At 37.1% G+C, this 22,225-nt stretch overlaps 1 protein-coding gene across 1 annotated transcript in view; it reads left to right on the forward strand.

Moving 5' to 3' along the window:
• Positions 1-22,223, forward strand: part of METAP1D (methionyl aminopeptidase type 1D, mitochondrial) — a gene marked incomplete at its 3' end in the record, with an annotated part of 57,511 nt that extends 35,288 nt beyond the window's left edge. The window contains exons 2-7 of the mRNA XM_006020819.3: positions 2,082-2,251; positions 4,778-4,927; positions 8,251-8,399; positions 9,075-9,117; positions 13,325-13,488; positions 22,184-22,223. Coding sequence (XP_006020881.1) covers positions 2,082-2,251; positions 4,778-4,927; positions 8,251-8,399; positions 9,075-9,117; positions 13,325-13,488; positions 22,184-22,223 — 716 coding nt within the window. The remainder of the gene's footprint in view (positions 1-2,081; positions 2,252-4,777; positions 4,928-8,250; positions 8,400-9,074; positions 9,118-13,324; positions 13,489-22,183) is intronic.
• Between the last annotated feature and the right edge of the window lie 2 nt (positions 22,224-22,225).

Here is a 22,225-nt window from a genome sequence, read left to right on the forward strand (position 1 = left end):
GCGGTTTAGACTAGCAGGCAATATAAAAGAAGCTAAACAACAGGTTTTTCACTCATAGATGCCATTCTTGAGGCCTGAGATACCCAGTTAATAACATACGAAGCAAAAAAAGTAAACACAGTGAACCCAGTTTGTGATACAGCCTAACCTCTGATAACTGCAAAGCTCTTCTGCCTCTGTATTCTCCACTTTTACTTATTTCCCTGCCTTTCCTGTGAGAACCTTATTTGAACCCGAGTCCCCAATCCTACTTCATTGCTTCACCCTGGCCTGTATACCTGTGGGAGAGCCAAACAGGAAGTAGAAGCCTGCTAGTAACAAGCAAGGCCCCTGCACCCCTCAGGTGCCATAAAAATGTGAAGTTATCATTAACATTGGCACTTGTCAAAATGAAGAAGAATCATTATGAGCCCTTCTGTGGCAGAGCTTATTCCCTTTGTTCTGCATTGTTGGGTTTCTAAAAGGATATCTCACTGCTCCTATACTTCATGGGTACCGTAGACCACTGTCAGAAGCCTACTTCTAGACCAGCGGTTCCCAACCTCAGGTCATGACCCAAATGAGGGTCGCAGGGGCAATGCCGGCAGTGCTGCACACAAAGGACAAGCTGCGCCGTGTGCCAGGAGCTCCTGGGCCACCGTCACTGCACTCCTCTCCCAGCAGCGGGTCACGGCAAAAAAAGGTTGGGAACCACTGCTCTAGAAGGTGCATGTAAGCACGGAGTGAAATTTCCATGCACCAGCCACACTAGGTGCATCCAGGCAAAGTAGATAGAACAAAATTACAAGAATCTATAATGTGGAGGGAATGAGTGAGAAATTCCAATTATTTTTCATTGGGTCATTTAAAACTATATTGGATAAGGCAACAGAAAATGTGCAGTAGGAAAATGCTAATTGGCTAGGAGCTGAACTGGATGATTTTTCCAGCTCTGATTTCAAACAAACACAAAAACTTGTTATTGAGGAGTAATTGTTCTCATTACTTATCTGCCACATAAGTGTTGCTAGTATTTATATATGCATCTACCCATGATGCTTTGTATGTGCGTGACACTATTTGAGACAAGTTAATCTATTACGTGCCATACATTTCGTCATGCTTCCAAATCTAATCCTAGTTTTTGTTTTTGAATTTGTAATTCACATCAAGGTAAACTGAATCTGACTGTCGGTTAATATGATGCATAGACAATCCTGTGAAAATTATTAGCTTTTCTTTGGGACTTCATTTTGTGGTATGTTATTTGTCCTTTTTTGACACGTTGTGTGCTTGCATACTCATATATTCCTACAAAAATGTCTCATTGCACAGCAAGTAACCCACAGTAATAAATATCAACCTGATGCAATTGAAGGGCTATGTTATCCAACATTTCCTTATTAGATGAGAATCTGATTTAAATAGTGTGCTAGCTCATTGATGAGCATTAACCTCTTCTGTTGCCTCCAGCCAAAGCTAGAAATGTTTCTCTCAGCTTATTCCACGGAAAGTCAGGAAGTTAAAAATATGGGCCCTACTCTTTGTATCTTGATGTATATGACCAGAAAACAGTTCACTGTTTCCTAGCTGAACGTACAACCAGTTCAACCAAAACATGAATTAAAAAATTGTTTGATATGCCCTCTCTACATCCTCCTCTCTTTCCTGATTTCTGGATATTGTCCTTTGTTTAGTGTTGCCCCAAGCATTGGCCTGTCCAAACTTCAGCAATTCAAGTCATTGAGAAGAGGGCCCAATTACAAGGTTAATTCTAGTCTTGATGCACTGGGGATTTGGACAAGCAACTGTTTTATATGTTAGAGCAAAATAGATCTAGCATTTTATAAGGCTTTGATATGAATTTTTGTTTTTATTGCTTATAAATGTTAACATCGTTTTTTATTGCATAAGATTTATATAGAACTAGAGTTAGACAATAAATATCATGTGTTAACAAAGAAATAATTACCTTGGTGAACTGGATCTTGCTACTGTTAAAAAGCTACTTTTCTCTTTTATCTACTGCTTTTCCTTTGGTACAGCTACCCCTTGATAATATGGTAATGATAAAAATTCTTTTTTTACATATCTGTCTAAAGGTTTTGCAGCTGGCTGCCATAGAGGTTTCTCTTCACTAAGCAATCGTATCTACTTACACAAAGAGTCAGGCAGTCAACAAAGAAGATATTTCTTTTTCCTGGGACAAAGAAATACTAGTTACAGTGTAGTTTGGCCAGCTACAGTGTCTCCAGCTCAGCCAGTTCCTAAGGTACTGTAATTTCTATTAACTGATCCTTTTCCCAGTCAATATAAAGTTTGAGCATGTGAACTATCAAGTATATTCATCCTCTAAGAGCTGGGAGTTTTGAATCGTGGTCTTGTTACTTGTTTTGGAATTTGAAATAGGAACAAGGTGTGAAAAGTTTTCAGCCACGCTAAGCAGAGTGGTGTGTCCCGTCATTAGGGAGTTTAAACCTGGAGTTCCTTAAATTACAGTAACATAAATATGAAATATTGTGATAATCTTAAAACATTTAATACTTGTAGGTTCCTGTGCTCTATTTGTATCTGTACAGATCATTCTAGCTGAAATAATCATGAATTACACATGCTTATCTGAGGCCTTCTCTGTAAATTTCTAATACATCAAGTTTAAATATGTTTGCATCTTTTTGCACTTTGTGATTTGGTGATTTCAGATTTAGATAAAAGCATACATTGAAATATCAGCCAGGTAGCCTGCTATGTAACTTAGGAGCTAACCTTTGCTGTCACTGATTAAACATTTTTTCTTAGAAATACATATATTTTTATTTTTTATCAACTTTTGAACCAGACATGACCTATTTTAGGGAAGTCTAACAAGTGTTTTTGTCATAATTTCCCCTTTATTGCATTATGCAACCTATTTAGTATCCTTCCTTTAATGAAAATAATTTGAACAATATTTCTAGTGATGTGTATAAGTGTTTCTTTTTACTAGATTGTAGTTTCCTGACACAAACTATAAGATATGTATACTGTCCAACAGTTACAGGGGAAAAAAGATTAATATGAGAAGTATGGGCTAAAGACAGTTAATATAGAGTTCTTAAACCTAAGGCATTATGGAAGCCTTGAGTACACAAAAAAAATATAGGATCAAGTCATTTATATTTTCAAAGATTTAAAAAATGGATGTTGTATGTATAAGCTTATTCCTGTATCTTTATGTTTCTTTCAGAATAAATACAAAGAAATAGATTGTCATGTTAAAAAAAATATCTTCCCAGGTTACAATACTCAGACAATTTGACCTGTCTATTTTTCAACTGTTTGCAAAATGATAGGATGTACAAATTATTTAGTTAAGATATAAATAGTGTGAGATATTACAAGAATCTGTATATCTATATATATAGAGAGAGAGAGAGATATCATTATCTGTTGATAGATATAGATCATTATAAAAATTGGGGAACAGAGGTATGTCTTTCCATAAAATAATATTTATATTACAAAGACATTTTTCAGATATTTATAGGAGAAAGGAAAGGGTAAGAAAATGCGTACATAAATTACATAAATGTCTACAAGTATACCATCATGGTGTCATCTTGGGCAGCCTTTTTGAAACAGGCAGTTATTGGACTTATCCTCCAAGGGAAAGTTTAAACTGCTTCAGGGTATGGAGTTGGGAATTCAGCAGGTGAGATTTTTCCCTCTAAGTGGATGCTGTTCTCCTGAGGTGCCATTTGAAGTCCTGATAACTTGAGGTCATTAAACATCCTATGACACTTTCTGTAAGAACAGAAGTAACTAAATACCATTTGGGTAACTATAGTCTCCCTATTGAAAGTCCCCTTACAGAGTTAATTGGATACACCATTCATCTCCTCTTCCTAAACTAAAATGTTTTGTAGTCTTTGCTGTGTACTGTTTAAACAGCCACTTTAACTCCATTGGTTTATCTTCTTTTCACTAAAGTCAGTGGCAAAACTCTCCCGATGACATGAATGATACAGGATCTGGCCACTAGTGGTGGGTGAAGGGATTCCTGTGTATAGCTTAGTAAACAATGTTGTAGGCCTGCAGAGGATGATGTGTGCTTGCGCGTATGTATAAGATGCTACTGTTATTTATGTAGCTTTAAGAAAAAATGTGAAAGAGGATTTTGCACGTATATGAGACATGAGACTTTTTAATAAAATTCAGGTGTTTATTCATAGCTTCCTTTGGGAAGACAGTGAATTAGGATGTGGTTGAATAGTGTTACAAAAATGTGTGAGAGGCATAATACATAGGAAGAAGGTTAATAGATAGAAATAACCCTATGGCCAAACCCTTTGTCTTAATCAGACATTTTTTTCTGAAGTTAGTAGGGGTTTTGTTTGCCTAAGGACTAAATATTCAGTCATTCCTTTTCCTAGCCCTATTCATACATTTAGAAAGTGTTTAGTTGACTTCTGTATAAAATTTGTCTTTGTTTAAAGAAGAATATAATGAACTTTTAAGTCCTCCTCTGACAGTTGTAATTCTTAGAACTATTTGTACTGAAAAGCTACTGCATTATCTTGGATTTCAATACTGTAAGGTTAACAGACTATCCCGGTCAATAGTAACAGGCAATGTTAAGTTCAAAAGGCCAGTGGAAGAAATACTGAGGCAGCCTTGAGGGTTTGCCCTGATAGCTTAGGAAGGTCGATACTAAGACAGAAAGGGCAAACCGCTATGAAGCAGGAGGCAGTATCTGAGAAAATGATCCCATTGTCATGCTCAGTTTTCTGATCTTCATTTTCAATCCTTTCTCTCTAAGAACATAAAGAGGCCAGACTATGTGACGACAGGCATTGTACCAGACTGGGGAGACTACATAGAAATTAAGAGTGAAGATCAGATTCAAGGGCTTCGGCAAGTTTGTCAATTGACCCGTCATATCCTACTTCTAGCTGGAAAAAGTTTAAAGGTAACAATCTCATGAAGACCTATCACAAAGCAGTGCTTCTACACTTAGATTTTTGTGTTGGTTACTTTTTACTTTTAATGCTCATCTGACTTTAAGAATTCTAAATAAAGAGCATTTTATTAACTGTGGAATGCTTGAATATTAACTTCATAACCTTATTTTTTAATACAAAACAATTCTGTTTATCATTTCCATCACTTGGATCTGTGTAACATGTTAACAGTTACTAGGTATTTGCAGTGTAATCCAAAATTTAGGTCTCGATTCTGACCTCCTAAATTGCATGAATTTGTCATAAGATCCATGGGACTCTGTTATTTTGTTACACAGTAAATCCTGTTCTTCACACTTACTGCTTTCCTGCTCTACATTTCTGTGAGCCTCAGGGACTGGACTGTTCCTTCCCTTGCCAGCGGTTCAACTGCTCCTTCTTTTCTTGCCATGTGATCAGACAGATCATGAGCTCCAGAACCGCTGTTTAAAAGTGCAGCTGCCAAATTCCAGGCACCTTGCCAAAGTGCAACGATAATTAAATTTCTTGGTTTTCAATAATGTTTCTACAGAATGCTTTGTGGTGTACCTCCCACATAAAAATATAGTTAGGGGAACTTCCTCAAAGTCTTTGGGGACAGAGAAGTACATAATACATCTTGCTTTACACAGAATATGATGAAATACATTCAGTAGTAAGTGAATCTATCATAGGTGTGGGAAAAGGAATGTAGAGCATGTATAGATATCAAATAAATTTAAAAGATTAAAATTGCAAGAATAGTATTAAACAATCAGAAAGTGACACAATTGTATATCCTTAGCTCTGCCTCTTTTGCATGAACATTACTATAAAGTCTTTAAATACAAGATTATATGATTCCTTAAATATATTATGGTGTTATATCACTTTATTTTACAGTGTTACATACACACAGCACTTTATTCTTTCATTACTTTTACTCATACTAATTTTCTTATTGCAATGTTGATTTTATCATAATATATTTAGATAATCACTGCTCTGAGGTTTGTACTAAGACACCTTATACATTTTATCAATGTCCACATACTGCCCATTTTCTTTTCAACCATCAATACGGCTTCCCATAGGTGCAATTCAGGGAATGACGCAATAAATGACAAACGTGATTTAGACCTTGATCTGGCAAATGCTTGTGTACATTTAACTTCCTACTTAGAATTGTCCCACTGACTTCAGTACAACTACACATATAAGATGAGCACATTTATAAGTTTTTTTCAGGATCAGGGACTTAACTCAAAAATTATGTGGATTATACATGACAACACCTTCTTACTATTGCCCTTTGTCGTTGTTTTCCCTAAACTATACTTACACTCACTTTTAACATGGTTTAGCCTTCAAAGAGATTGTTCTCTTTTTTAGTATGTGTAAAGTGGTACAAAGTATTAGAAGTGTCACATATGTGCATCTAACACTACAGAGTAATAAATGAGTAACATGTTATTTCAGAAATAATATGCAACCGGGTAATTAAGGTTAATGTATATAGTCTTAACATTATAATGTTCTGATTTTTTTTGTGCTTAACAATGCAATGTTAAAAATTGTTTGATGCAATTTCATAGGGTTTTTTGAAGGAAAATACAAATTCCATAATGTGGAAAATTTTGGCTAGATACTACCAGAGTACCCTATCGCATATACTAGAAGAAGTCCTCAAGAAGAAGCCTTCACTGTCCCCCACATCATTTTCAATTAAACAAAATTGATCTCAGTATGGAGTAACAGCAAAGGACTCTTCAGAACATGTCAGCCCCCTGTAGAGGCTACACAAAAGATCTGCCCTCTGAGGCCACATCTACACAAGCGTGGACACAAGGAGTGCCACTGCTACTTGTCCCTGGGGAACACCTGTGCCATGTGTGCTCTGGAGTGCAGCAGTTTATCCCAGGTGGGGTAGAGGAGGCTGGGGCCAGCAACTGTGCTGGCCCTAGCAGCCTGTCCTGGGGGCTTCCCAGGGTTGCAGCCATGGCAGAAAGCCTGGTCAGCAGCTGGAGCAAAGCAGATCCAGGGGCCATAGTAAACTATGCAATTAATGGACAGGGACTGCAGCTACTGTTTTAGCACATAGGTTGGAATAGCTACTTAAGAGGAGAGTATCCACATAGCAACATACTATGGTTTGGGTGGAGCAGTAATCTTCACCTGGCCAATGACACCTTGACCAAGGTAATGGCTCTACAACACCTCGGTTTAATTCCTTACATACTACATCATTACACTGCATATGATCACTGAATCTTTCACTACCCCAGAGAGTAACCAATATAGATATGTGATGCAACCTCCCTTTATTTCAGACATTACTAAAAGTACTCAAAAATCATAGCCACTGTAGTGTATGTATATGAAGTGTGATTTTCAAAGGCTTAAAACTCATTCAAATCAAAATCAATTTTCATAGGAATGCTCAAAGGTACTTCTTCTCAATGAGAGAGGTTTCCCTACCAAATTTCAGGGTTTTTTTCTCTATTCCTGAACTAGGGCTGGTCCAAATGAAAAACTGGAGTAACAGTATTTTAAATATGGGTGGGTTTTTCTCTCTTGATGCTAAAAAATAACAGAACTATTTCTGTTAATTTTTTAAAATGTTATATTTAGTGTCCAAAAGAATTCATCCCAAGAATGAATCTTTCTAGAGATTATAGGATTAAAGTAGAAAGTCTAATTAAAATTAAACTAAAATTAAAACTGTCTTGTCTACTATGATACAAAAAACTTCCAGTTATAAACTGGGATATTTAAATGTTTTACATAATTTATACTCTTTTAAAAATAATTGAAGGGAAATTTTATTTGCAAATACATAAGCAGGCTCTTATTTGTCAGTTATAAAGAAAGTGACATTTTCTTTTAAAAGACTGAGAGCATCAAATAGAATATTTGAAAGCACAGACAGAAGCCATTTTTAATTATGTAAGGAAGATGGAAGCACTGAGAGGGGAAGTTTAGAAAATCAGGCACTTCTGTAGCAGCTATTGAAAAACAAGGCCATTAGAAAATGGTGGTTTTGAGAAGCAGATGTGGATAAAGAAACAAAGAAAAAAAGTAGATGGCATTTTAGGTTTCCTGGGAGCCTCTAAGTGCTCCCTGTTACCAAATGCTTGATTTCAAACCTTTCTCTCTAAATAAAGCCTACCATATTACATTTAAATGTTTTGTATCAAAACAGTAGATTTGTATCATTCTAGATTTCATTGAAGCATGTGGCTGCAATCACATTCAGTAAATATAAGAAAATGTCTTTAGTTTTCTAACACAATTTTTTTATTTAATATTTTAGGTTGGCATGACAACTGAAGAAATAGATTTCATTGTTCATCATGAAATAATCAGACAACAAGCCTATCCTTCACCTCTGGGCTATGGAGGTTTTCCAAAATCTGTTTGTACTTCTGTAAACAATGTCCTATGTCATGGTATTCCTGACAGGTATTCCTTTAATAACATATATTTTACTATTGGAATGTAAATGTTAAGTCAAGATTCATAACTTACAGCTTAGTATTAAACATACTTCTATATATCTGAATGTTACCTAAAAATCTATTACAGCTGCATGTCATGCTATAAAGCTATGGTGATGGGCAGCTCAGGAATTTTTATAAATAAAAACAATAATAATCTACTGTTTGTGACAATGCTTAATAAATGAAAGTGTAAATGTCTTTAAGGAATAGAGACTGAAAAATACAGTGCAATTAATAATGCTTTTAACCTTTCTCAGCAAAATATATATAGTTTATGGAATGAAGATACTGTAATGAATGTAAATATTGATCATCAGTAACACACGTGTCTGTTCAGAAAGTAAAATATCAACTCACTATAAACCAGTTAAATGATCAGACTAAGTACAGCAGTACTGTTTTGGATCCTGAAATCTTTTTCTACTAGCTGCTTCTTATTACATTACATTCAACTACACTTGTTCTTTAAATAGTGAGAGCTGAAGATTAGAAATGGTTATTCCATTTGCCTCCATCTTCCTCCAGCACAAATTATCTATTCCTGATTTTTGTGTGTGTGTCATTAGGTGTTTATTCTTATATCCCCTTTGTTGAGGACTGTCTGTCACCATTATTTTTTTTTCTGTTTATGTTTCAGTCGACCTCTTCAGGATGGAGATATTATCAACATCGATGTCACGGTGAGTAATTCATATAAAAAATAGTCTTTGATCAACTTCAGAATTGCTAGTAGCAACAGGAAGAATTGTAGATTGAAAATGTGGAATGCACAGATGGATGTGCTGTTTACTTCTAAGCCAAGGCACAAGCAGCTGGTTTCCTTTTTTGTTTTTAACTCTGTGTTTATTCCAACTAGACCCAGGCCTGACTTGAATTTAGGGCTGGAATCAGATGCACTAAGATCAATGTTGGCCTAAGTGAAATGTCAACCCAATCCTGCTATGTGTCATGTTTTTGAGAAGGTGTAATTGTTATTGATCCACTGTGTAGTTAATGCAGAGCACCACAGTACTGGGCAGCAGCTGAAGATAGATATGTATGAGATGAGCTAACATGAAGAAAGCCAGCATTTTTCCTTCACTCTGCCAAGATTGATCTTCCTCTTCCTGCTGATTTTGAGTGGGGCCTGTCATTATCTTACTCTGTCATTAGAGGCTACATTGGCCTGTGTATGTCAGTCTATTTGGACAGCAACTCTTTTGCTAGCAGTGTTCCCTACATTTATTAAAATCCCTGAAGGTAGTGTTGTGTTCCATTTCTGGTGTAAGAGCCTTGAACCCTTTACTCACAAACAGATAGTGTGGTATAACTGTTGACACAGTATTGCCACAGAGTGGTCAATTATACTATTTAAATAAAGACTGACTGGATTTTCATTAGCACAAGAGACTATAGAAACTGAAAAGCTAATTGTGTGTTGCCTTTTGGTATTTTATTATTAAAACAATCAGTCATATTTTTTGGTTCTGTTTTTTCCTCTTTACAGTAAATATTTTTATTTTTCAAACCTTTGGCAATTTCTTTTTAGTATATACAAAAATATCTTATTGAATTCTAAGTATTAGAACTGCAATAATATATGATACCTAATAATACTGCCAGTCATCAGATTAAGCTTTTTCAACCATTAGAGAAATTGATACAAATATCTATGTTGACAATTTGGTACTGCTTTCCATGGGCTAAATTAACCACTGGCAAAAGTAAATTCAAGTCCAGTGTGCCACAGAACTAACCTCAGAATTCAGGCTTTTTACATACTTCTTTATGCACTCACTTTTTGCCTCGTGAAACCCATTCACTTATGATCCTGTTCTGGGTTGGTTGGTTTCTTCATTTTACTTTCTGGCTGCATTCCACCCAATTCTATACAAGCTAACTGTAGGTATTCACTCCATCAGGTTTATGCAAAGAGGTCTGTTGTCTTCCAAATACTTTTTGGGGTCTAATCTCTGACTGGTATAAACTGACTTAGTTTCCCTGACTTCAGCAGAACTATGCCAGTTTGCAGCAACTATGGTTCTGGCCCCTGGTTTCTTTAAGTGTTACCTGATTTAAAGTTAATGTTACTGTTTTTATTGTACCTCAAAGATAATGATGAGTCCTTAGATGAAAATCAGAGTTCTTGTTCATACTTGCAGGTCTTTTCCACAATAAACTTAACTAACATTTTATACTAATATGGTTGTCTCTATTTTCTCCAGTGTATTTCACAAATAATATTTGAATAAATAATAGGGATATTTTTAACATGTTTATCTTCTGCTCAGCTCCTAAATAAAATAATTTTTGCAAGAATCCAGGAATATGAAGATTCCTGGTTGGTTCTGTCATGATTCTTTGATTATCTTCACTTTGTATATTTTTTAATCACTAAAAATAAATAACCTTTTTGTTTTGCTAATTGTTCATTTCTAATATCCCCAAGGAAAAAATATTGCTTTGTAGTGTTTATAATTGACCTTTCAGTTTATTTTTAATGAGGAAAACTGGGACATTTCACAGGTGGAAACAATGATTATAGACATAACAGTACAATTACAGTAAACATTCTACAATACTTTGTTTACAGACATGTATTGGATCTATAAAATGATTAAATAATAATCTTGTAGCTATCAAACATAAATAGTTCATGGTGAGTGCAAATGGTTTGGAGATAAAAATTAAATCTGTTTTGCACAAGTAGGTTTGTAAAATTTCATAGATGAAATTTAAAGACCTGTTATTGACTTAAATCATGTAACCTTTATATTTTTTAAAGAATAATAGAAACAAAAGCATTGTGTTTCACTGGATCATCAACATGCCACAGCTTTCAGCCTTCCATTATCAAGTGTTCGTCCCTACATCTTGGTTCCAGATCTCAGTGTTGTGGAACTGGCATATCCTACTTACTGTAATTGTGATTTATTAATGTAAAATATGGAGTGGTGATATGTGGGCTGTAGCAAATATTAACTGAATTAAGAAATAGTTTTAATAGTATTAGATGAGCCCTCCCTTGTTAATTTAGATACCAGTTGCCTGAGCCCCCTGTTACTGGTGTTCTTGCTAAAGCCCTGAAGAGCTTGCAAAATCAAACCTCCCACTGTGTTCATTTTTCCAACATGGTAGTGGTCATTTTCTGTTACAGGTTGATGTTTGTTAGACTGAGTGCTGCCTTAAAAATGATGTAGTCCAATTTAGAAGTGAACCTAGTGGAGCAAAAACTATCTTACATGAATTAAATTATGAAAAGCTGAGCTGATATTCTTAACAGTCAGAGAAAGCATGTAATTAAGGGTTTGATTCTGCTCTCGTTGGTAGCAGTGACAGCAGGATCGAGCCATTTTGTTGAATTCAGCTTTCGTTGTAACCCTGTTATCATTTGCTCATAATTGTCTCTACATTTTCTTTAAAAAACTCAGCTTGCACAAGACTTTTTTCCCCCAAAGAATGTGGACAAAAATCTCTTTAGCTGTTTGGGGTTCAGGTGTGAGCAAAAAATACTTTGACATGAAAAAAGTATTTTTTTTCCCACAAATAACTCACAAGTGGCACAACTTCAATCCTTTAGACTTTACATCTAGTTAGTTATGGAAGACAGTTTTCTACTAAGTTTGCAAAATATATTTTAGAACATCTAAGTTGCAAACAGTTGAAATTGTGCGTTGCCCACACACTGAAATGTTTGAAACATCTTGTAGTTAAAGTATTGTCTGCAGTATTGTGGAGCTGCAAAACTCTTATTAATGCCATATTGGAAACCTTGAGGGTGCTAGACTTGGGTTTTTTTGTGTTTTTAGAGAAATCTGTTGAGTGCTATGTAGTTGTTAAAACACAGAGTTGCATAATTGCATAATCACAAAGGTTGGATTTTTGTGTATCCGACAGTGCTGCATTTATATTATGTGCAACTTTATAGTGCCAAAGTTACATTTTTCTTCTCTAAATTCAATCATGGGAATGAAAAGCAAAAAACCTAGGTTAATACAATGCTGCAGTTTAAAATGAGAATTAAAATTGTCCTAAAATGAAAAGTGCATGAGACTAGTAGAACTGTACCTACTAACAAAGAATTTGGCTTATATTTTTATATCACACACATTGTATGCTTGTAGTAGTTTGCATTGCTAATCAGGTGTACTTTAAAATCCAGTTTGGCTGATATTCACTGTGGAGGACTAATGCAGGTTCTTCCAAGCTACTTATGCTCTTTAGTAAGACAATACATCTTGGATGCCCTGAAAAGAGCCTTCGTGTCCTATGTAGAGTTTCTGCACTTAACTTGCCAAAGCAAGTTGCCTTCATTGCCTAGGAAGGCAATAAAGCCAGCCTAGGACAGGGGAGATATGGGCCAGTACAGTGGCACCAACAAATACCATATGGGCATGTGGAGTAGAGGAGCAGCAGGAGCTATTATTTCAGCCCATAGGATGGAGTAATATCCTTGCAAAGACTGTCCTTTGGCGCTGTACCCAGGCTCTGGTTTGGGAAGTGGATTTCACTCTCCTAAGACCCACACCAACCCTTTGCACTTCATTCATGTGAAGGGCAATTATTCCAGCTTCCTGTAGATGAATGAATTTCACCTTTTGATGGTCTCAAAGCCTGTAAGGCAGAACTTCTGCATTTCCTGAATGTTTAATTTGCAAACTTTACATTTTCAGTCCTAACCTTAAAACTGCAGGCTTTTACAGTTAATTGCAATTGTACAGATGTGTCCTTTGGCTTTATTTCTAATCCTTTTCTTTCCCTTTGCAAATGAATCTTATAGGCAACCTAAAATAAGCCTATCTGTTAAAATGCATAGCTGATTCCTAGAAAGAATGTCTTTAATTAAGGAGAAGCTCTGTTTATGAATGCAAAACAAGAAGATGTCTTTATGTTTCTGCATGTGTTTAGGTGTATTACAATGGCTACCATGGTGACACTTCTGAAACATTTTTGGTGGGCAATGTGGATAAATCTGGTCAAAAGTTAGTGGAGGTTGCCAGGAAATGTAGAGATGAAGCAATTGCAGCTTGCAGACCAGGGGCTCCCTTCTCTGTAATTGGAAACACAATCAGGTAAGCCTTATACTGACAAGTAAAGGGAGGGCTGGCAAGTGGGACAAAGGTTATTGGTGGTTTGGTATAAAGCTGATGACATGTTTTATGATTCAGAACCATCATTTCAGTCTGATATCAGTATGTGAACTGCCAGGCTATAATGTTGTTCCCTGGGTAAGAAAGATTTTTTTAAAAGTGAATTACACTAGGGTCAGCAAAGATAACTGTCGAATGAGTCAAAAGATGTTTATGTCAGTTGTGGTTTTAAATTAACAGATTTGATTCACAGCATTTTTTCTCTCCCTCACTTTTACTTAAACCTATACCATATCTTTAATACAATCAGTATATTAAAATTAGAAATCAAAATTCTTTTTGTTGTAGAGAAACAGTGACAAAGGAATTAGTCAAGATAAATAGGTCACATTGTTAAAAAAATTTAAAAAGTACAAACATATATAGTTCTTACCTTTGGGAGCAGAGTGCATACAAACCTCATCAAGGAAAAAAAGTTAACTTGAAAAGATTTTTGCATTTGTTCTTGCTTTTATATAAAGGTAATTATTTCTCTTGTTCTTGTGACTGAATTAAAGTGTGCCTTTATTTTTCAAGGTATCTTTTTATATTGATCTATTTATTTTTTAATAAGTGTTTTTTAAAAAGATACTCCTATCATATACATTTCATTAAGCACTACCTCACTGGTACTTTTGTGAATATTAATGGACATGACAAACTATTGAATGCATTCTGATTGCTTAAAAGCTTCAAGGCTTAGACACCTTGAAAAGATGCTGCCTTTTTTTTCTTTGTAAATCTTCAAATACTTTAAAGAAAAAAAGAAAGCGGCAAAATATCAGTTAGATGTATTTATAGCTTTAAAAATATTGTAACAGAGTCTGAATCAAACTTTAGTAAAGCCTCTTTGGGTTATATCTGAGAAGCTTTTATTGAAGACTTTGTATAAAATTGTGTTTTTGACAGTTTTAAATTATAGGCTAACTAGCCTGGGGAAAAAGGATAGTGTCTTTCTGTTCTTTCATAGGAAATGTTGAATCAGACCCCTACTGGGAAAAGAAATTTAATGCATATCTCACTATCTTACTGTCCATGAATATAATAGAAGTGAATTCAAAATGTAGTTTTATTTTTGCAAATGGGATGAGTCGATAGATGCACCTCATATTTTTGAACACCTAGGGTTCAACAAATTTACTGGTGGTGCTCTTGCATTTTAACAAAATTTATTCTTGAGTAGAAGGGGGCACAGAACACTAGATTCTTATTCAAGCATTCTATCGAGCTCTGCATTCATGGCTGTGTCTAAAGGGCATGTCAGCCTTTGATTCTCTCTGAGAGGTAATTATCCTTTTCCTGTCACGGAACAACAAATGATAGCTAACTACAGAGGCACATTTGCAGTAGTCACATTCATCAACTGCAGAAAAAAAATTCAATTTAATTGTGCAACACAGCTGCACATAGGCTTTTTGAGCATTTCTGTTGTTCTCCCTGTCTTGCTATTCCTCCCTCCAGATCTATTTTTTAAACTTTTTTTCTGGTTATTTTTTTTCCCTTTTTTTTGTCTCTTCTTCCATTTTTACTCTCTGTACTTTCTTGTTAAAGTAATTTTCCTTTGTGGCTCTCATTCTTTTTTCCCCATTGAAGGCTATGAATGTAGAAAATTATCACAATTACTCATATAATTGAGCCTCTTTGTAGCAAGTGCAACTCCAGTAGCCTTTCTCCATCATGAAAATGGTTTCATTATAGGGTTTTTCATATTCTCTGACACCATCTACACAGAGGAACAGGCGTGCAGATGAGATGTACTAGGAACAGGGTAGATCAGTAAGGTCACAGTAGGAATAATTAGCTCTGCTATGGAAAGAGCATCTAGGCCTTTTACTGCTACATAAATGTACTGTCCGTGGCTTTTAGTCACAAAAAAACTTACTAACAAATGGAGCTCCCGCCTACTACTTTGAAAAAAAGATTTGTATCAACACTACAATTTTCCATCATTAAGACTAATAACACAGAGCCTAGTATACATCAAGGGGAATAAAAAGAAAAATCTCACATTCAAGTGGCGGCTGGGTGCTGACCTTTGTTCCCTTTTTTTGTGTTCAACTTAACTCTTTACAAAAAAGAGCCACACGCCACACCAACATGCAGGTGAACTCCAGCTAGTGCTAGCAAAGCATGGCATTCAATTGGAAAATCTGATAAATCTCTGTGCAGGATAATGCATTTCATTACAGATTCACTACATTAATTCTAGCTATATTAAAAAAAAGAGGAGCAGAATTGAAAGTGACATTGGATTTTTTGCTATGTTGATGCAGAGGTCAGTTTCTTACAAAGTGTAAATATGTATGCAAAGGCCCTGCTGAAAAACAAATTAATCAAAACTAGTGCATGTTCAAAATTATATGCAAAATAACAGATTGTAAACTTTTTTTCCCAGGGTTTTATTCTGTTGACTACTTAAATGTGCTGTTCTAACTAATGTCACACTAACTCTGATAAAGGATTGTTCTGATTCGTTGAAGTCACATTTTTCTGGTTATCTGTCATTTTATGTTTGCATATGCAGTCAAAATCTTAGTTGTATGGAAAGATATGTAGCATAAATACCTGTAAGCAAACACCTGTAAGATAGAGATGTTTGGACTTATCAAACTGAAAAAGTGTCTAGATGCTCTTCATCCCAAGGTTTACTTGAAAGGTACTTCAATTATTTGTACACCATATTCTAAATATCAGAAATAACCATAATAATGGATAATTTTGGAAGGATGTGGGCGTAATTACATCAGCAGAATGAATTTGCATACTATTGTTTATCATATTCTTTGTTATAGTGGCTAAGAAGTTCTGTGCTTAGATGGGAGTCTTTAGTATAGTTACTCCAGAGCATCATCAGCTAAAACTTAAAAATAAAAATATTATGTTAAAGGATTAATTCCTATTTTCTAGAAAAGTTGTAATCCTTCAGAGCCTGCTCTCACTGAAATTGATGTTAAAATTCTCATCAATTTCAATGGGAATGGGATCGGGCCCTTGTGCTCTATATTCTTGTATCCTCTGTGATGCTTTTCTTTAAAGTATGACTAAATCTAGTTTGAATTCTAGTTTTTAGACAACAAGCTCTGATTTATGAGTGTTCTCAATATATAGATTCAAACAATGGAGATGTAGTATAGTTAAATAAATCAGTTTCAAACAGGAAAAATTGCAGTGATGAAAGTATTAATAAATGGTTTTAAAATGTTTAACTCATAAGTATATGTTTTGATATTAATTTAGAACAATATAAAGCAGATTTAAAAAAAAAAATCTGTTTCTATCGGATTATGCACATTTAAACAATAAGTGGCTCAGGCAAAATAAGTCATTTTAATGTCATCTGTGATAGATTTTCCTTGACAGCTACTGTAAATTACAATTACACTGCTTCTCTCTGCACTTGAAAAGTAAGCACTGCAATAAATTATCTTTTATTTCAATCCATCATGTCTGCTTTTCAGACACAGAGAACCTCAAATAAAAGTTCAGTACCATTGTAAGAAAAATACAGTAATTTGTGTTCCAGTTTGAAACTAAAATGTACCTTTCTTTCAAAAAACAATTGTTGGCTTTCAAAAATATTACTAATTATACTTCAACATTTATTGTCATCATAGGGAATCCCTGAACTTGTGCATTCCCTCAGTCTAAGATTACTACTTAAGTGAAAATACTTTAAAAGCTCCCAATGGAATTTTGTAATTTACCAAATGAGGTAATATGGTACTGTTCAAAATAAATATTTTTTTAATGAGCAAATGGGTTTAGGCTGATGATGTCTTCAAGAGTTTAACAAAAAACTAGTGTGTCATCCACTGACCATTTTTTGTAAAGAAAAGCACATTATTTTTAATTAAAAATGCACTTATCCATTCATACTAATCTCTAAACTAGAATTATTGTCCTGAATTTGATATTCCTGTCCCTATTTGCTAAGCAAGTTATATGCCTTATACGGAGGGTCAGATTTTCTTTTTTTTTTTCTTACTACACCAGAAGACCATTTTCAGTGATGTTTTATTTTATATGGAAGGAAACTAGAATGAAGAAATAATTTACAGATGAGGTCAAATTTACCAAGTTTCTGTGAAGTAGTCTGGCCAATTAACTGCTGCTTTATTTGACCAGACCTTGGAGTGGATCACTATAAACATTTAAAATTAAATTTGTTTCACTTGTGAGACCTTGGAGATTGCTTAGAACATTGGGCCAGACCTGCCCTCCTGTGGAAAAACCAGCAGGAACAGGTGAAAAGAATTGCACAGTTCTTGCAGAGTTTTCCCAAACTGTCTTGTCAAGGACTAAGATTTACCATCATCCTTTAGACTGTGCCAGAAGCCTTTTCCTCTGGAACTCACAGATCCATCATGATCCCCCAGGACATTAAGGGATCTGTTAGAAGCACAGGGCCAGCCAGCTCTATAAGGGATCTGTGCCACTGCATTGGCACATGGGCACTGGAACCACTGAGCTTGCTCTTCAGCTTCCTGGCAACTGGGCTGGGGCTCTAGTAATTACTTTTCTCCTCACTTCCCTGTCCTCTGCTCATTTCCAATCCCTTTCCAAGGACAGTTCTACAGCATCAAGGGGAAATGCTGCAGAAAATCAAGCCTACTTCCCATATTCACTTTTCTGCAGCTTTCCTGTATGTTTAGGGGGTAATGTGCAGCTACTTACTATCTCCTCCTTGTCTCTATAGCTTCCTCCAGTCATGGAAGGCAACATGTGGGTTTGGCAACTGTGGGAAAATGGTGCTAAGAATGTAGCTGACATCCCACTCCCAACTCCTGACCTCCCACAGGAAGCATGATATCTGAGTCCAGGTCCTTCTGCATGTGAATCCTGGAGGATTGATCTGGCCCATAGTAAAGACTCCCCAGCAGTTCTGCCACTGGCTGGCTGTGTGCGCCTGCTCTAGACATTTAACCTCTCTTTGCCATCTGTAAAACAGGTATAATACGCAAAGCCGGTGAACTCTGCAGCCCACAGAGATCAAATTCCATGGCAACAACCCATAAGCTCTACTGCAACACTGAATTATGCTGCTGTTGTTTCCACCCCTCCTACCCCCCTTCTAAGCACACAGCTATGGCTCAGAGTTGAAAATACTCGTTGATGTAAAATTTGTCAATGGTTATTTCCAGCTGTGATTATTATTTGGAAGAATAGGGTTTTTTTTTCTCTCTCTCTCTCTCTGATACCCACAGCCTCAACCCCCACCCGAATACCCTATGGCCCAGACTTGGGATCTTTTCCCTCTTGTGTGCTCCAAGCAAGGGGAGAACTTGTAGTTAGTTACATACGTCTCCTTGCTATCCATGGACTTCAGCTCTCTCCATGTACTCAAGGTGACCCTGTTCACCAGTTTATGCTCCTGGCTATCCTCATTTTATGCCTGCAAACTGAACACCATTGCTTGCTCCCTGATCTGTTGTTGCTTGGTTCCAGGCTTTAGGGAGCATGTACTGTTAACTGTATTCATGTCACCCTCTGAGGAAAGCTGGACAGAGAAAGAGGCCATTGCCAGCAGGCCCAAGCAGGGCAGAGAGACAGAAAACAGTGCAGAGTTTGCCTGCAAAAAATGGCAGATTTCATACCAAAAAATGCTATCTTCCATGGCATCTTGACAACCCCCCCCCCAATACTACAGTCCCAGCAAACATGGAAGCTGGAGGATCCTAACTGAGATGAAAAGGGGTGTTAACTGTTCTCAGAGCATTTTTTTTTCAGGTTAACTGCTGACCCAGGCAGATGTTACTCCCTCGGTTGCATCACATTTACAGTGTTATTTCTAGAGCCAGTGAGTAACGGACAGCCATCTTTTTTTTAACATGAAAACTCGGATTGGAGAGCACACTTGTGCTGCAAACAGCTAATTCCATGAATGTGGAACTCTGGCATGCATGAGCTGTGTAGGTCTCACCTCACAGCCCAGCAAGACAAAATTACTCTTTGTAGAGTGCTGTGATGTTCTGTTTAAGGTACTACCAGCTGTAGGTGCAAATATTAGTAAGAACTGTGCTCTACACCTACAATTTTTTTCTTCATGAAGATTCATGGCCTGCACGGTATTTTATGTAAAGAACATTTCAAACCCTATAAACAGGCACTATTTAATGAAGAGGAAGAGGGAGAAGACAGTAGAATACATCACAGTGTGTCAACTATGTATGAGCACAAAGGTCCTCTGTTTTCCTCTCAGACTGTAACAACATAAATACTAATGCTAACAGCGTTGTTTCCAACTGTTCTACAAGGGAGAGACAGATTCCATCAATGGAGTACTCAAGAAGTTACTACTATCATTGTACAAGGAGGAAAAAAAACATCTCAACATTGTCTTCACATGATGATGGTCATGACACTCTTACTCTTGTGCCCGAAAGCAACTGCTGCTTCCATATTTCTGGTGTTTGGCATTGCTCGCCACTCAACTAGTCACTGAAAACACTAGAGCTTTTCCATGCCAAGACAAAGCATGCACTTAATCTTGATGCTCAAAACTAGTTGCTTTGTAGAAGCCCACTTCATAGAAGAGCTCACAATAGAAGAGTTTTGAAAGGCAATCCTGCAGCAAAGATACAGGCCTGAAAAAAATTAGGTTGGGTTCTGCCAGTGACCTAGGATACCACACAAAGAGTACAGGCAAAACTGTGCTGGCACAAAAGTTTGTAGTGTGCATGTTTTCCTCTTGCAGAACTTGTTTCATCGTGTCAGTGTGACATGAAATACAGCTTGCATTGCAGTTCTAGTTTCCTAGCTAGGGCTCTCACATTTTCTTTATGCTTGTTAGTGAGCAAAGAACTTTCTAATTCCTCTCCATTCCCACTGCTTCCTGTTCGGCCTCCCAATATTCCAAGTCCTTTTATTACTGAATTATGCTCTGCCTTGACTATGTGCTACTGAATCTAATGTGCTGCTGAGGCTTTTCTATCTCTAACTTCCATGATATTTTTCCGTTTAAATTGTACAGATGTGCGAGCTACAGATGCCAGCCAACTGGAGTGTACAATCTATTTCCATTAGTAGCCTTCTCTGCCAATTAGAAAGTCCTAAAAGAAGTGGGTTTATCTTAAATTTAGATTCCTGCTCTGGCCCAGAATCAAATGAAGTAATATCTAAATACATCTATTAGCTTGACAGGCAGGTAGTATCTAACATATAGACCTTGTTACATCATCCACTTTGGGCAGCTCTGCAAATGTATTATTAACAATGGTTGACCTGCTTCTCCCCATTCCACTTGTGTTACAGAACTGTATTGGTGACAGTGAATTCTTGGACTATGGTGCACAAGTGCTTGGGGTGAGCACTCCAGGCTCTGTAGGGGCTCCTCTACATGGGCACAATCCTCCTCAGAGCAGTTTTAAATTACAGCAATCTGAAACCACTTTGTACCTGAATTAGAGCCTCTAAATAGAGGTTTAGCCTACTTTAATTTCTGCCTATGGAGTTCACAGCTTTAGTTGATGTGTCTTAACTTGTTTGTATTGGCCCTATCTGCACAAGTCCTGAGAAGGACCCCTGCATAAATATATACAAGCTTCAGGCAGGGTGGTTTACTTTTCATATCTGCAGAAATAGGGAGGTCTATTAATTTAAGAAAAACAAATGATACTTCTCATTCTTTTAGGTAAAATCGTTAAGTGTAACTAACTCTTTTTTTCTTCAGCCTAGTTTTTGTTATTCTTAGACATTGTGCCCACTTCCCATCATCTGCTATCTCAAAGGAAGACCTACTAAGTGTCCATACATATAGTAATTTGACTTGTTAATAATTTAGGGTGGTGATTTAATCTCCAGCTGCAATTCCCAAAGGCTGTGTTTGAAGTTCTGTTTCTAATCTTCAAAACCCTTTAAAACTTGAAGCCTAGCACCACTTGCACCTTGGTGCAAACAGCTGTGATCAGAGGAAATTCTGTAGCCTGAGGGTGAAAATCTGGGCTCTGTGGCAGTGCACTGATGAGGAAGGGCTCTCAGCAAACTCCATAGTGCCAGAGATCAGGATCACCTCAACCCCTACCACCTTTGGGGTGCTATGGAAGGCTTTTTTTGTACAGACAGAAAGCAGGGTAGAGATGCATCTCAGACTAAGTAAATCAAAGGTGCATAAGCTTTTCTGAGCCCAAGCTCACTTCATCAGATGCTGACAGGTTCTTTGTGCAGATTCTATGCAATGGTGACTGGATGCCGTGGGCATATTAGAGTGAGCACAAATGGGATAACTAGGATGATAGTCCTTCCTCGAATGTCACAGCCAGGTTTCATAGCATCATACCTGACCTACCCTTTTTGCATTGGCTTATCACTAGGTGTGAGCCTTGCATGCTCGGGTGCAGCTCCTAATTAAAGGCCTCCGTGTGCACTTGGCAGCTCTGCAGGAGGGCTGAGCCAGCTGCAGCAAGTTCCCGGCAGTCTGGTTCTAGGGGGTCTTATGGCCATCGGGTAACGTGTGTAGGCCGTGCCAGCCCTGAATACGAGCTGAGCGCCCCCAGGGGTGCAAGCTGAAGCCTACCAATGGCGAGGCCGCTCCCCCCACCCCCCAGCCTGGCCGCCCTGCTCCGCCGGGGCCTGCGCCCAGCCGAGAGTCGGGGGCGCGGGCAGGCCCGTGCTGACACCTTTCCCGTTTTGTCCCTTGCAGCCGCCTGGCCCGCGACGGCGGCTTCCGCGTCTGCCCCTACTT

This window comes from Alligator sinensis, unplaced genomic scaffold, assembly GCF_000455745.1.
Source record: "Alligator sinensis unplaced genomic scaffold, ASM45574v1 scaffold321_1, whole genome shotgun sequence".
Lineage (NCBI taxonomy): Eukaryota > Metazoa > Chordata > Crocodylia > Alligatoridae > Alligator > Alligator sinensis.